Here is a 17,825-nt window from a genome sequence, read left to right as displayed (position 1 = left end):
GCTTAAAGGAAACTGTGTTTTCAAAAAAACGCCATCATATATGAAATTTTGTACCACTATTCGTAAATTACATTCAAAGTGGCAAAGTATCGACAACTGCTTTACCTATTCTGAAGCCCTCCAAACTGTATATGCATTTTAACTGGGAATGACTGTATGTGAGCAGATGCCTTTAGACAAGCTTGCAAATGTATTTAGAGTAGGATTTGTGCATGCCTTATAGAAATGTTACATTTTCAGTATGAATTCCATATATATTTCTTATTTGTAGTAACCATTAAACATGACCATATATCAAAAATTGTTGAACATTTACAGACCACCAAAGTAGTTATAATTGGACCTTATGTGGAAAATGCAGTGATGCAAATTTGGCAGTTTGCAGAAGTTTTTCGTGTTTCACTGTTCCAGTCATCACACTTGGGTTATCTGCCTGCAGGTAGCCCTCAGTCAGCCCGAATACCAGAGACTTAGTATTTCTGAATTGGTTGCTGTCACTCCAGGACTGACGTCAGGTCGTCAGGGGTATAAAAGCAGGCAGTCAATGCCATTACATCAGTCTTTCTTGCCAGGGAGCCCAAAGCAAAAGCAGTTTGCATGAGTGCCGGTTGGCCGCTACCTGAGTTTTCATTTCCGAATTGAATCATCCTGAAGTCTTCTAAAGCTAAATACCTCATTGGCGATTCCTTTTTCTTGCTCTAACCGATGTCAGAAAAAGTTAACAATTGTCTCGCCTCTGGAAAGCAAATACCACACCAAGATTTCCATTCTTACTGCTTCACCTGTTTAGGCCCAGACCACGACGTACCTCACTGTCGGTTTTGTGCTTTGTTCAATGCCCGAACTAATTGTCGTCGGGCCCTCATTGTTGCTAAATACTTTCGCTGTCGATCTCCGTATTCCAAAATGGCTTTGGTAAGCCATCTGACTACTGATCATCTGAAAAAAACATAAGAATAAAGACCAAGACAGACTGCACAGGTCCAAAACTGCTGATGATGCTTCCGTTAAGCTAGTCACCAGTTTGCTGGTACTCAGTGAGGTGCTTTCGCTGCCCCTGATACCCACTTGGATGGATTCGCAGGCCGCTACTGAGACCCGTTCAGAGTCTGGTATGCCACAAGACTCTTCTTTGACTACAGAACCTGTGGATGGCCCTAACTTGGATGGGTCCAGAGCCGCTGTGCAGGCACAGGCTTCTGAGGAAGTTCTTCGCACTATCGATATTCGACACAAACTGACTACTTCTTTCGCATCTTCAGTTCTGTCTAAAACTACTGAGTTTCTAAGGCCAAGAGTACGAGCTACGCCTAAAAAGCGACGACCCAATCTCAAGCACCTGCTTCCTTGCCAGAACATCAAATGCTTAAAATTGCAGATGACCTGATTATGCTGATTAGGGGAAGCCAGCCTTCCCCTGCTAAGAGAAAAAGAGACCTGTCCCCAGCAGCTTTTAACAGACCAAGAGTCCGACTACTCCTAAGGTTTCTGAATATGAAGATATGTCTTTATCTGCTTATGAGGATTCAGATGCAGAGGAATCCATTCCCTCTGCTTCACCTCCAGAGGATTTTTCTTTTGGTGAAACCGTACATACTTTGAGAGCATTTCCACTGGGAATACCAAAACTATCCTCAGTGCAAAAAGAGACTCAGAGAATTTTTAGATTTGCCACCACATAGACCTTTAGCAATACCTCCAGTTCTGGATGTTGTGGATGATGTCTTTATGGAATTCAGCCTGATATGAAACCAGACAGATACTACAGAGTTCCTGACTCTCACAAATTTCTTTTCACAAATCCTACTGCTGACCCCAGAGGTCATCTCCCAGGGGGTTAAAGGTATAAAAGCAACTACAGATAAGAATCCCACCCCTTTGGACAGGGATTCCGGAGCTTTAGACAGATGGGGTAAAAAAGTATACACCTCTGCAATCTCGCCATTAGGGCATTGAATTGCCAGTTTCAAATGCTGAAGTACCAGCAACATATTATGGAACTTATTAAGCAAAAAAGGAGCTACCTTTACAGACTGTGCAGAAAATAAAGAATTACAAGAATTGATTTGATTGAATTGTCAAATCAAAATTACTAGATGCCCTAGAGCATGCAGCAGGGCAGGCAGTCACTGTACTCTGTACTGAGAAGGCATGCTTGGCAAGGCAGACCTTGCCAGACTATGTCAAATAGATGCTCCTTTGAACAAGGACAATCTGTTTGACACCAAAGCAGAAGAGGTTCTAAAAAACATGGAAGAAAAAGCTAAATCTATGCAGACAGTCAAAGATTTCTTGCAAGTGCAGCCTCCTAGATTCAGCAGGCATTGCCCCTCAAAACATTGGTCCTTTCCAGCCCCCTCAAGGCCATCTCAAACTAGACCCAGAGGAACCAGACCCCCCCCAGACAAGTCTCAGGGTATGCATAGATCTAAGCAAAAGAGTGCCTCCACTTTAAAAACAGGGAGTGCTGTGCCGCCCCATAATGGAAAGAATTTACAATGACTCCACTCCTCACCACTGCCCAACTGCTCGTGCCCCTAGGAGGAATACTTGCCCATCATGCAAAAAACTGGACCTCCATCACCAAAGACCGATGGGTCCTTAGCACTGTATCCCAGGGATACAAATATTACTTCCACTCACTGCCAACCCCAAAAGGGTTCCCAGACCTTCCTCCAAACCAGTGGGCAGAGGCACAAAACCAAGTTCAATCCCTGCTCTCCATAAGGGCAATTCAGCCTGTTCCTGCAGAACAGATAGGTCAAGGGTTCTATTCCATACTTTTCCTGGTACCCAGAAAAGAGGGCACTTGGCACCCAGTCCTAGATCTTTGCATTCTAAACATCTTCCTGGTGGTACAAAAATTCAAAATGCTCACCCTTCAGCAGCATCTTCCTATGCTGTCCAAAGATGCCTCGTTAGCCACCCTAGACCTAAAAGAAGCTTATTTGCACATCTCTCTCTCAGGGACTCATGCAGGAAATATCTACGTTTCAGGGCAGGATATATGCATTATGAGTTCTCTGCACTTCCCTTTGGCTTATCCACTGCTCCCAGAGTTTTCACAATAAGCCTGGCTCCAGCCATTGCCTATTGCAGACAGATAAAAATTCAAATTTACCCATATTGGATGACTGCCTGATTCAGGCAGATAGTCAGGAACAGCTGGTGCAGCACCTGACATTTGCAAAGAACCTTATAACCTCACTGGGGTAAACTATCAACGAAAAGAAATCAAAACTTGTCCCCAGTCAAAAGATTGTATTCCTGGGAGTAAGCTTGGACACAGCATCCCAGATGGCATCCCCTATCTGACAGGCTACTTCACTCAAATGGACACCAGAACCCAGCTATCCACAAGGAAAATCCTGCAGGCCCTAGGGTTCATGGCCTCTTGCAGCCTACTAATTCCATATGCCAGACTGCATATGAAGAAACTTCAATGGTACTTAAAAATCGTTGGTGCCAACATTCTCAGGACCTGGAAACCATCATACCTGTAATACCTTGTCTAAGGACAGAGCTTCTTTGGTGGGCAGCAGCATACAACCACAACAAGGGACTTCCCTTTACTCAACCCCATGCCAACCAGACCCTAACCACAGATGCATCAGACTATGCCTGGGGGACACACGTGGATAACAAGTGCATTCAGGGCCACTGGAGCCCAAATCAAAGTCATCTGCACATCAGCCAAAAAGAGATGCTAGCTGTTCAGCAGGCTCTAACAGCTTTCAGATCCCTACTCTCATCGGGACCCCTGCTAATAAAAACAGACACCACCACAGTTATGTGGTACATCAACAAGCAGGTGGGAACCCACTCTTACCGAGTCTGCAGGCTAGCCATGGCCCTGTGGAACATGGTCTTGGACATGCATATTCATCTGCAAGCTCAATTCCTGCCAGGCAAACAAAACTCTCTGGCAGACGACTTAAGCAGAAATCTTCTAGACCCACACGAGTGGCTATTAGACCCCAGCACCTTCAGCCTTCTAATCCAGAAATGGGGGAACCCAGAGGTGGACCTTTTTGCCTCCCCCTCCAATCACCAGCTCAGCGAATTCTACACCAGGACACCTCAGAGCAGGGCCTGGAAAGTGGATGCCCTATCCTTCCAGTGGGAAAAATCTCTCAATCTATGCATTCCCCCCTCTGCCTCTTCTCTCAAAAATAATACTCAAGATAAGACAGGACAGACCAAGGACAATCATGACTGGCCCCGCCAGCACTGGTACCCACTACTGCACAGCTTGTCACCAGTGCCACCCTGGCACCTACCCCAGATCCCAACCCTTATCACTCAGCGAGGGGGGGGGGGGGGCAGATCTTGCATCTGCAGCTGCAAACCCTGAATATTGTAGCCTGGCTTATTCCTTGAATTCTTCCCCATTGACCAGCCTAAGCAAGCAGGTGCTGGACGTCATTCTTGAAGCCAGAAGACCCAGTACAAGGAAATCCTGTGCTGATAAGTGGAAAAGATATTGCTCCTGGGTTCAGTCTAAAGGGGAGGACACAGCACTGCCCTCCTTACCTCTAATCCTGGATTACCTAGCAGATCTACTCCACTGAGGACTATCCTTCTCCATTAAGATCCATGCCTCTGCCATCTCGGCTCATTACAACACTGAACCACCTCTCTTCTCTCACTCTCTCATCAAACAGTTCCTGAGAGGGGAAAACAACTTAAGGCCACCAAGGAGAGCACCCACCTCTGCTTGGCAACCTTAACTTTGTACTGGAAAAGCTCATGTTACCCCCTTTGAACCTACAGTGTCAGCCAGAGTTAACATTCCTCTCTTGGAAAATAGCCTTGCTTCTGACCATCACTTTAGATAGAAGAGTGTCTGAGCTTCAAGCACTTATGGCTGTGGAACCCTTCATTATTTTTCATGCTGACAGGATCTCCATCAAGACTAACCCTTCCTTTATGCCTAAAATGGTGACCAGTGTGGCTCTCAACCAATCCAGCCATTTGCCATCCTTCTTCCCTAATCCTCAAAATAAAGGGGAAAGGATCCTGCACTCCCTAGATGTGCACAGACAGCTCAGATTCTACCTGGATAGGACTAAGCCCTTCAGGAAACTGGTCAGAGGGCAAGGCCATTTCAAAACAAACAATTTCCAAATGGATAGCACACTGTATCCATTTCTGCTACAAACACCATGGGAAACCAACCCCTCTGGGGGTCAGAACACATTCCACTAGAGCAACTTCTACCTCTACAGCATTCCTTAGGGAAGTTCCTACCAGGGACATTTTGGAAGCTGCTACTTGGAGTTCTGTACACATCTTCACCAAGCATTACCACCTGCCTATCTTTTCCAAATCCAAGGCAGGTTTTGCAACAGCAGTCCTGCAGGGCATACTAGCCAGCCCCAACTCTTCTTGACTGCTTCCACCCTTTCTTCAGCTTTGGGAATCAACCCAAGTGTAATGACTGCAACAGTGACACACAAAGAACATAGCACAGTTGTGTACACTTACCATAAATGTAGATGTTCAAGTGTATTCACTGTTGCAGTCCTGGTTTCCCTCCTTCCAGCCCCTTGTCTGTCTGTCTCTCTCTCTCCTGTCTGTGTCTATTACTCACACCTTACAGGGGTATTGGTATTTATTTTTTACTGGTGGTGTTTTTCCCACCATAGCTTAGCTCCCTATTGGGGGGCTCCTGACATTTGGGGCAAGAAAAACTGATGTAATAGCTTTGGCTGCCTGTTTTTATACCTCTGATGACCTGACGTCAGTCCTGGAGTGACAGCAACTGATGCAGAAATACTAAGTCTCTGGTATTTGGGCTGACTGAGGGCTACCTGCAGGCAGCAAACCAAAGTGTGATGACTGCAACAGTGAATGCACTCTAACATCTACATTTACGGTAAGTGTACACAATTGTACTTTTTTCATCCAAAATGTATACCAAAGTGGGTATGCTACCAAATAAAACATTATCCTTAAAGTACATTGTCCCATTCTGATTAAAGTTATTAACTTTACACCTTTGAGCGACATTTAATGTTTGACTTTTTAAATCCCTTATTTTTAATAGCACTGGAAGGCAATTTACATTAATTAATATGTTTTCACTTAAAGGTATGATTACCCATTTTGTTATGTCTCCAACAGATCGTTGCTACTGGTGTTTGCCGTTCTGATGCCTTCGGTTTAAGTGGTGTTGATCAACTAGTAACATTTCCTGCCATTCTTGGCCATGAGGGAGCTGGCATTGTTGAGAGTGTTGGGGAAGGTGTAACTGTAGTCAAGCCAGGTATGAAGTAAATGTTAACAAATATAATTTATTCTTGCTCATTTTAAATGATGTCCTAAGGGTACATGTGCTCTCCTCCACTTCGTAAACTCTGTTTTCTGATGGTTAGCATTTTAATTATGGATTTATTTATCTGTCTTAGTTTTGTGCCACCTTTTCTCTCTCTGTGACTGCATTTTATCCCATCCACATTTAAAGAATAACTTTCCCACTGTGTTAGCCTTTGTTCTTTTCATAGTTATTTTTACCTGTTTTACTTAATCTTCTCATCCTGTTTTAAAGTATTGTTCTGTTTATGTAGGACACAGTATTTCATATCTTAGTTACTTCACTTACTGTGTTACAGTTTTTCTTTAACTGTACATTTCACATTCAGAGTGAAGTTCTTGGGCTTTCAGACATCATATTTATTTTATTTTTACCCAAGTTTTATTTTACCTTTATTCTCTCATTTATTCATTCATTTTCTGATAGCCATTCTATAGGGGCATTGGAGAGACAGAGTCTGTCCTGACACCTGATTAGCATAAGGCAAAGAACTATTTCAGGATATGATGTCAGTCACTGAATACACACCCTTACACAGATTCACACAGATGGACAGACAGACAGACACACACACACACACACACACACACACACACACACACACACACACACACACACACACACACATACACACACACTGCTAGGTATAGATGTCTGAGGTATAAGAGATATAAGAGAGGTGTTGATCAATGCCAGCCTTAGATCTTTATTGCCCTGATTGGACCAGTAGCTTGGTCTCAGCACCAGAACATGAGTAGCCTGGGGTAGTGAACCCCATGATTATCCGGACCATCTCAGAGATCCCCAGTTTCCCTCTCCAGAAAGTATAGGCAGATCACAGAGATGGGGACAAGCTATGGATTTGAAAAGTTTGGAATAAATGAAATGCACCCCAACCTTAGTATGCCAAGGAAAGGAGCAAAAGCAGAAGGAGAGAGAATGTGGTCTGTAACAGGGAATGTACTCAAATATCTAACTTTATGGTAAATTCCTCCACAGGTGTAATGCGTCCATCGTACCATTCCTGTTGCAGTGCTCATCTATGAGATGACTCCCAGAAGATAAGAGTAGTAGGTGGCTGGCTGTAATAAGTGACCCAGGAGACCAGAACATGCAGTATGGCAGAAGCAAAACTTGCCCAGTACCTATACTGCCCTTAAGTTGTAGAGTTCAGAAAGTGGGGAGGAGCATAAGGGCAATAAGCTGCATGTGGGGAGGGGTGATAGGAGTTGAATGGTCACAAAGACAAGACAGCAAAGAGTTACAGCCAGTGTGGCACAGGGGAGATAAATTAGTAAGAGAGGAGGCAGGAATTTGAAAATATTAATACAAAAAGTGTGCTCCAGCATTGACATGACCGAAAAGAAGAGGGAGAAGAAGGTAATACCACATTAAGGAAACGCAGGTGAGAGAGGGGATTAAAAACAAGACTGAGACTAAGGGGAAAACAAATCCTGGCAGAAAACACAGCTGGAACTGACTTCAAACCACAGAAAATAATATTCTAGTTTGTTCATCTACCCAATAACTGAGGGCACAGAGTTGTATCACATTAACCAAATGCCTTGGGCTGTCAGTGTCTCCAAGGGACACTTTTACTTCTAAGTGCTCTCACGTTCAAATTACTGCAGATTAGTGACCGTCTCCCTTTGAAAAGCAGAATAATCAAAGGGGGACTATTATTTTCTTTGAGGCTCTGAAGCAGTGTCACTAACCATACCACCATTTAGACTCACTGCTACTAAAAATACCGCCACTGTGTTGGTGCCAACTTTTTAAAACTCCGTAACTGAAGAACTTAGGCAAATTAGAGTTTTTAAATTTTACCAAATTTCTTAAGTCACACTTTGTAAAAGAAATTAAATGCAACTGCTTCAGGAACAGGTTAATCACTGATTGATCACATACATAATATTTTCTTGCATTTTTCAGACATAAGGTAAACATATGATATTCAAAAGTGTTATATAGTAGAAAATAGTCAGTGTATCTGAATCTGCTGTGCTGATAACTAATGAACATGCAAGTATGTGTACAAGTCATTGCAATTAATTCTGTGCTGCAAACACACACAACACATAAACACACATCACATTCATGACTTATCGGGACCTCTGGAATTACTATTTAACTGTAGCCTCCAAATAGGCTTTATGCCTCATGAATGCAGAAAGGCAACAGTCATCCATCTGCACAAAGGTAAGCCATCTACAGACACTGGAAATTACAGACCTAAAAGCCTCACTAGTTTTATATGTAAAGCCATGGAAAGAAATATCATGGAGATGATCAATAGAGATAAGTAAACCTCCAGACACTGGACCCAACTCAGTTTGGTTTCATCAAGGGCAGATCATGCCTACTCAAACTGGTGGATTTCTTTGATAAGGTCACCAAAGTAATGGATAAGGGCAAAATCATTCACACAGCCTACCTTGACCTGGCCAAGACATTTGACATAATACCCCACTCGGGCATTGTTGACAAACTCAAGAGGTTAGGTACAAACCCGTATGTCACCTGGTGGATAGCCAAATGGCTCACAGACAGGACCCAGGAAGTTAGAATTAGGGAGTCCACCTCTACAAAGAGGCCAGTCACAAATGGAGTCCCTCAGGGATCAGTCCTCGGACCGCTTCTTTTCGACATTTACTTCTCAGAAGTCAAGGCCATTGTCAGTAGTCTCTGGCTGACTAAATTTGCAGTTGAAATTTGCAGTTGATTGGAAGTTGGGAGCTGTCATTGACTCTCAAGCTGACACAAATGTTCTCCAGGAGGGGCTGATACAGACAAACAACTGGTGTCAGAACCATAGACTAAAACTAAGTATCAAGAAATGCATAGTAGTATCCTTTGGGAACTCATCCATCCCTGGTAAGTATCATGTTGACAATCCACCCCTTAGAGTTGACCCAGTAGTCAGGGACGTAGAGACACACATAGATAGTAATCTAGCCTTTGACCATCATGTATCTACAGTGGTGAGGAAATCATTCTATGTTGTACAACTTATAAACAAAGGTATGACATCTAAGTCCAAGGAAGTCATTGTTCCATTGTATTCGACATTCATTATATCTGTCATTGAGTACACCCTTGGTATGTACCTAACCAGGTATATCCAACAATCGGAATGTCCACAGAGGTTCCTCACTAAAAGAATACAGGGTGTAAGTAAAATGTCTTATGCAAACCAGTTCAAGGCCCTATTGTTGCATTCTGTCTCCTACAGGCTTTTGAGGGGAGATCTATGCCTGGCATACAGGGCACTGTCAGACCCCACTCTAATGGATCTCCTGCAAATCCACAAAACAAACAGCACCAGAATTACCCATTCTAAAGACTTAAACCTTGCCTGTGATATAAGTAGGACCTGCTAGAGAGATAGGTATGTGTCCCAGAGACTACCCCGTCTATGGAACAGGCTCCCTATCCATGTGAAGCAGAGTTCCTACCCAATTCAAGTGCAAGCTGGACATTTGGATGGGAAACTGGAAATTCATCCCTGGTTTGGCAGTTTATGCAAACAGGTAATCTGTAAATGGTTCATCTTCCAGGCCCATGTTTAGACTTATCAAGGGTATCTGAACTAGTCAGAGATTAGGGATGCATGGCTAAACTTAAAAAAGCCCTTGAGGTCGTTAGCCTAGTAAACCCCTATGAACCTGTGAGCTATGGCATCACACCATGCCCCAGTAAGAATAGCAGTATAAGGGAAGGGAAGGGTTGTAGAAAGTAAGCAGGGGAATAGAGAACAGACAATGAGATAGAGAAGCTGAGGGAAGGGATAACACAGGTACAACAGGAGAATGAAGAAGACAAAGAGATGGAAGAGTGAGGTGAAGGATGAAATCAAATCTGACATTGGAGGATAGATAAATGTTACAAGAAAGATGAGAAGAGATACCTTAAGGCAAGCAGAATAAAGCTAAGGCAGTTTCAGAAGAAGGAAACAGGATGAGAGCAGGAGGAAGAGAAAATAAACTGCTAGAATGAATTATAGGAGACAACAAAAATTCAGAACCAAAATGACAAAAAACCAAACCAGTGGATATCCAGGAGAAGAACACCATCAAAACAAACTTTTATTGCACAAAAAAGAACAGATTAAGTGCTTTCATCCGGTTGTAGCATAGGACTTCATCAGAATCTAAACACACATTTCTTAAAAAACATTTAAATACCTTGTTAATTAAGTCACACGATCTTCAAATAAATTAACAAACAAAGTAATTACCTTAAAGGAAAACTTTACCTAAGAACCAACATTCTAAAAAATAGCATTTCATTAGAACATTTCATAATACTTTATGCTACTACATAATATGGAGCTGTTAAAATATTGGTGTTACTCTCACTTAAATGTCATACAATAAAATCTTGTCACACTTGTCATAAGGCTATAAAACATAAGATCTAAATTTTAGTATACTGGTTATATGTAGGTGGTCATTCAACCCCAGTGGATATAATGCTTCTAACTTTAAATGCCATTTAAGTTATTTGGCCCCTAAAATATTCAGGGACCCCATCTTGGGTTCAAGTCAACCTTGTTTATACCAAAACACAAAAAAATGTGACTATTGCATTGCCTGAAGTGTGACAACATTTTATTGTATGATATTTAAGTGAGAGTAACATCAATATTTTAACAGCTCCATATTTTGCAAATGTATTTCTTTTAAAATCTTAATATATAAGTATTTATATCGGATGTATTATGTATGTATATATGTATATATGTATGTATATATATATATATATATATATATATATATATATATATATATTAATGATTATGTAGTAGCATAAAGTATTATGAAATGTTTTAATTACCTGCTAGTTATTAGAATGTTGTTTTTAGGTAAAGTTTTCCTTTAAGCTAATTATTTTGTTTGTTAATTTATTTGAAGATCACGTGACTTAATTAACAAGGTATTTAAATTTTTTTTAAGAAATGTGTGTTTAGATTCTGATGAAGTCCTATGCTACAACTGGATGAAAGCGCTAATCTGTTCTTTTTTGTACAACAAAAATTCAGTCAGATCTTATCAAGAGAAAAGACTATTAGTGTGGTATGTGGAAAAGGCAGGGAAACACATGCATGAATGTGTAAAGTAAGGCAAATACAGAATGGCATTAGAAAAGCAAAGTATCACAAAGGCAAGATAACATAAAGGAACTATTGGCAACATACTATAAGGGCTTACACAGAGTAATTGAGTTGGAAATATAGTGAATGTGCAAGAGAGATAAAGTTGCCACTTTAGTAATGGATGCTAACCCTAACCCTAACACTGTCCCTTCCTCAACCCTAACCCTACACCTTAACGTCATGGAAACCTTCCTTTAGCACTACCACTACACAAGACAGTCTCAGACACACAAAAATATAGACACACACACACACACACGCACACACACACACACACACACACACACACACACACACACACACACACACACACACACACACACACACACACACGCACATACATGCTCTTACTCCCAACCCCACTTACCTATTTTGACATTCTGTACTATTGACATAGCCACTGTTAGCCATCAATAACTTCAACATTAAATCACACCCCTGCATTTGTTGAACAAACATATGTTCGGTCAAAAGCAGGGGAGCCATGTATAGATATATTTTGTCTAAGATTCCCTAAAATCAGAAAAAGAATCAGAAACTGTAGAAAAGTTCAGTTGAGATTTTGAGATTTCAGAGTAATCAAAAACTTATAATTTGTTTAGAAATCAAAACTATATATTGAAAATAAAAGATATTAAGTAGATGAGCACTTTTACCTTTAACTCTGCTTCATACATAGTTTTATATATATGTATATATATATATATATATATATATATATATATATTGGTTACCTTTAGTACATCGAAAGACCATTTCATCGAAACTCACTTCAGTAACACTGCACAACATTGACATCCGGAGAGCCGACGTTTCCCACAAGGTAAGTAACCATTTGGCCATCCAAAAGTCGAAATCCACCATTAAAACAAACACCCCCCCACCCCTCCCTTACTTAATATTCCAACTCAGAGAATGTGCTACTGCGTGGGTACTGGGCAAAGTTCAGGTTGATTGTCAAATGGGTACTTACCATGTGGGAAACGTTAGCTCTCCGGCTGTCGATGTTATGCTTTGTGTTTGAAGTGAGTTTCGATGGAGTGGTCTTTTGATGGTAACCCATATATATATATATATATCTGTGTGTGTATATATATATATGTGTATGTGTATATATATATATATATATATATATATATATATATATATATATATAGATAGATATATGGGTCTTCTACCATAGATCAAAATTAGACTATTTCGAAATACGATAGTAGTCTCCCACTAATGCAAAAGTGCACTTCAACGAAAGTGCACTTTTGCAAAAGTCACTAGAACGAAGGGTTAAGGCTTGGGTAATGGATAGTGGATAGCTAGTAGGGCTATCCACTATCCTTAACCCAAGCCCTAACCCTATGGTCCATGACTACCGCACCACAGTGCAGGAAATTGTATTTCCTACACTGAGCAGTAGTTACGGACCTATTTCCTGTACTGTGATGCAGTAGTCATGGACCTTAGGGTTAGGGCTTGAGTTCAGGATAGTGGATAGCCCCACTATCTATCTACTATCCTTAACCCAAGCCCTAACCCTAAGGTCCGTCACTACCTCACCACAGTGCATGAAATGTCCCGTTCGATTTAGTGACTTTCACGAAGTGCACTTCCATTGAAGTGCACTTTCATGTTAATGGGACACTACTATTGTATTTCGAAATAGTGTAATTTCAATCTACGGTAGTAGACCCATATATATCTATCTATATATATATATATATATATATATATTTATATAAATAGATATATATGTGTGTGTATATATATATATATCTATATATGTAGATATAATATATACACACACAACTATATTATCCCAAGGATTCATGAAGATCATCTCGGGCCATAAGTGCTATGGTAAAAAGGCCCTGTTTAATGTGATGTGGTGATTTTTCATTCAAAGGCACAATAGCCAGGATGAGGAAAGATTTAATTATTGGCTAATTTGCATGTCTCTGGATTGTATTTAACTCTCACGGGGTACAGATCATCAATTCATGTGCTGGTTAACAGTGTTGATGGCTGCATCATGAAAAAAACAACCACTTCCTCTCATTCACTGTCTCTCTCTCACACACACACACACACACACACACACACACACACACACACACACACACACACACACACACACACACACACACATACAAACAGAAATGTGTGCACGTAAGCACACCCACTCACACACATGAAACAGATCATGTCAAAGCCTTTTACATAGGTAAGACTGAAAGCTACCTAAAGAGAAGAATTTATAAGCATCTTTATGACATTAGGAGAGGAAACAATAAAAATGTATTATATAAACACACATTGAGTTGTGAGGGTGCTTCTTTTACCTTTTTTGTACTGGATGAGGTAGTAATGGATGGGAGCGATGGTTCTTGGGAGACCATGTTAGAATATAGGAAGGTGTACTGGCAGTTGGTGTTGGAAGCCAACAAGTGGCCAGGTTTGAATGACATGGTCTCCCTAGCTCCTGTTTTAAAATTAAGGGCAGCGAAACGGTGAATTCTACAACTACCTAGTGGATAATTATTGTCTGTTTAGTAATGACAGCTCACATTTTAACTGACAATTTATGAACATGATTATTTTACTGTAGGAAATATTTTTATATATGACTGTCATTTTAGGATTTATTGTCTTGATTATATTTCTTCATTACATGTTTTATGGGAATGCTTTATTACTCAAAAAAAGGGGGAACTTTTTATTAATTACAAAGGCCGTTGTTATTTTTAACTTTAAAGCTTTTAACTTTCTGTTTAAGAAAGGGGTTTATTGATGCCACACGGTTTTAACCTCTGTTAATATGTAAGGGTATAAATGGGGAGGGATTTGACTGCCAGCATTTTCTGAGGAAGTTGCGTGACGAAAACGAACTGGTAGTGTTTCAGCATTATTACTGTGACTGTATTCATTGTGTTTGCTGTGGAACCCATTAAAAACATCTTTGCGGTGGATACGGCTTATTGGTGCTTTTTTTGTTGTTTACTGGTTTGGACTTGGGCACCTCATCCTCTTGGACTTATTGTATGCGCTTAGTTGCAGTGGTTTAGGGAATTTGAGATGCAGTCATGTTTTTGTTACTGCTTCATGGTTATGCTTAAAATAGATTTAAGAATTAGTCAATATGTGATGGAGACAAGATGGCTGCTGTCCTGTAGGTAGTGCTGAACCACAGAGGAGCAGAATACCTTAATTATTTATACCAAATATATGTGAGAAAAAAATGTTCTTCAAGTAAATTCAACCAGATCCGGTAGTAAATACTCTGCTTTACGTACCTGAGGAAAGAAAACAACCAAAACTTCAACAGAATTGCAAGATTGCAGCAGATTGGAAATGGAGGGTGTGCCACATGTGAGGACTGTGCTGATAACATCCAGGCTGGTTTGGATCTAAAATACAATACAGAATAAGATCTACTGGAATATTTCAAAGGAAGAAAAATAAAATGTCACTCGAAGCGGATTCTATGGAGAGCCAGGTTACCAAAACAAAATTTTCCTCATTAGCCTCACCTGAAAAGGATACTACTACTTCTAAAAGAGCCAGAACCAATAAACCTCAGGAAGCTAATAGAAACACAAGCACAAATAAATCAGAAACTTCCAATTTAGAAGGACTAAAAATGGCACTACAACCGATTCATGAGGCTATACAAAATCTTTCCACTCAGATTAATACAGTTGGATCATCAATAGATAAAATTCTTACAAGGATGGACAAAATAGAATCCAAAATCATGGATCAGGACATTAAAATAGAAGGCATACAAAAAAAATCTGAATCCAACAGAATTTCTATCCAGGATCTTCAAAGCAAAATTCTAGATCTTGAAGCTAGAGCTAGACGTAACGACATAGTCATAAGGGGCATCCCGGAGAGTATTGAGCAAAACAAGCTTTTGGACAGTATAATTACAATATTCTCTCTGTTCTTAGGAAGCGACATAGATGCTAAACAAATTACTATTGAAAGAGCTCACCGGGCTCTTAGAGCATCCCCAGTCTTAAATAAGCCAAGAAACATCTACGGTAAAATTTTTAACTTTCAGCATGTGAATAAACTTTTATATGCTGCCAAATCTAAAAAATCTGTTGAGTGGAATGGTTTGAAAATAAGCATTTCTCAAGACTTGCCACCTCAAATAAAAGTAGAAAGACAGAAGCTTGCCCCCTATTGCGCCTTTTTAATCAACAAACAAATCAAATTCCAAATGAAATATCCCAATATGCTTTATTTCTCTTTTCAAGGAAATAAGTACTCAATTAATAGTAATGATGAAGCAGCGTCAATATTTCTCAAAGTTTTCAAAACTAATCCGGAGAAAATTATTCAGAGGGCATGAATAGCGACATGAAATCAATTGCAATCACATATCATAAATAAGGTGAGGTATGCATTTCAATCTGTCTGTTCTGTGATGAGTTCACTTACCTGCACTATTTTCGTCTTCTTCTGTTTTTTTTTTTTTTGGGATGGCTTTGACTCCATAAACTAATGGAAGTGCTGGATCTCGAGGCCTGGTTTCCTCGTGGTCGACTGCACCATTGATGGACTACAGCTTCCATCAGTCCAGAACTGCACTTCAACCTCTTCATGCGTGATGACAGGATTTCCCAGGGTGCAACATTTTCTTAAAGATACAGCTGCGGTTTAGTGCAGGATTTAGCACGTGAGAAAAAAAGATTGAACTATTAAAGATTGAATACATTTATGGAATAGAAGATAGCCAAATATAACAGAAGATATAATAATGTCCCTATCTCAATGCAAGCATGATTTGGATGAAATAATCCACGCATCCTTTTATTCATTTTCACCGTAAGCACTTCTGGTGAATAGTAGCTTTCTCATAAACACGCTGACTCTCTGAAGATGCAGTTGCTGCAGTGTTCTGGGCATACCTCCCTGCAGTGTTCTGGGCATACCTCCCGATATGTATTGATTGTAAGGTACTCTAAACATTTTGTTGCAGCATTATAATTAAATATTATATTAAGTTAACAACAAAATAGACAATATTCACTTAAAACTTGTTGAATATTCAGATGGACTATATTGGATTGTGGATGGAAATACTATTTAATTTTGAGTAGCGGAAACTGTATATGGTGCGATTACTTTATTGAATATGAGATGAATCTAACAAGAAATAACAGTATTTTTTTTCAGTATTCCGTATAAGATCCTATTCATGTTATTATACCTGTATTGGACAATAGGGGGATGGTATTACTTTTAGGGTTGACATAAGTTGCTTCATATACTAAATATGATGATAGGAATACTGTACTGTATACATCAAAGAGCTCATTTTACATCAGTACTGCATAGCTTCCGGATGTGAAAATGTTGTGGTCTCCATTATATTGTACTCATAAGTTTCCTTTTTTTATGTAAATTTATTATGTTAATTCATGTTTAAAGAATGTTGATTTAAACATTAAGATTAGTAATAGAATTACAGCTATAAAGTCACAAAATAGTGCTTGGACACGCTGTTAAATGTTCCAGTAAGGTTTATTCCAAAATTTAAAAAAGATCCACGCTGCACCTAGTGGTAAAGATGCCAAACCATGCCAGGCCAGGGAGCCGAGGAGCCAGATGGACATAAGGGGAAAAGGAAGAGAGAGCTGATTGGCGACCAAGATGGAGCCGGCGATCTTCTTATTGGGACTAATTTCAACCCCAACAACACCCCTGGGATACTCCTGGACACATCGAACGAGGACGAAGCAAGGAGCACCAACGGAAGGGATAAGGGCGCTATCCCAAAAAGAAATGCAAACCTGGGGACAAGTTTGCAAGGTACTGTTTTTTCTAAAGCCATTCCTACCAAAAAATCCACTACGGAATGGCTTAAACGTGACTTTCATTTTAATATTAGTAATGAGGTTAATAGTAACAATGTTGGTACTGAAGACAATGAAAGTTATGCTATGAAAATTTTAAAATTGGACAAAATGTTATTAAAATATCGTACATTGAGTATCGAAAATGCTTATTTACATGAATGTTTAAAGAGGGAAATTGTCCCTAAGGGTTTAAGGGTTTTTAAATTCCCAAATAATGTGCTTATTGGATCCCACTTCCATGAATGTTTACTTAAGGTATTTAATAACTGTGGATTAGAGGTTATTAAGTTAATCATTGAGGAGAACAATAGTAAACAGAGGGAATTGGGGGAATCCATTACTGTACTAGACACATGTATTACTACTGACCTAATGTTTAGTATTAAAGAGGAAAATGACAGATATTTTACTATGAGAAAACATATAGATATGAAATGTGAGGAAGTGATACAGAGAAAGTTGGGAAAATTGAAAAGGGATGTCATGGAAT

The 17,825-nt window shown here is 39.9% G+C and overlaps 1 protein-coding gene across 2 annotated transcripts in view; it reads left to right on the top strand.

Moving 5' to 3' along the window:
- LOC122793406 (alcohol dehydrogenase class-3-like) overlaps positions 1-17,825 on the top strand; it is a 765,188-nt gene that overhangs the window by 107,367 nt on the left and 639,996 nt on the right. For both annotated transcript variants that reach the window (XM_044061384.1, XM_044061383.1), the window contains exon 3: positions 6,127-6,268. In XM_044061384.1, coding sequence (XP_043917319.1) covers positions 6,127-6,268 — 142 coding nt within the window. The remainder of the gene's footprint in view (positions 1-6,126; positions 6,269-17,825) is intronic.

The sequence above is a fragment of the Protopterus annectens genome, chromosome 2.part0 (genome assembly GCF_019279795.1).
Source record: "Protopterus annectens isolate FY-2018-M chromosome 2.part0, PAN1.0, whole genome shotgun sequence".
In the NCBI taxonomy this organism is placed as follows: domain Eukaryota; kingdom Metazoa; phylum Chordata; order Ceratodontiformes; family Protopteridae; genus Protopterus; species Protopterus annectens.
This window is presented reverse-complemented; position numbering and strand designations above follow the sequence as displayed.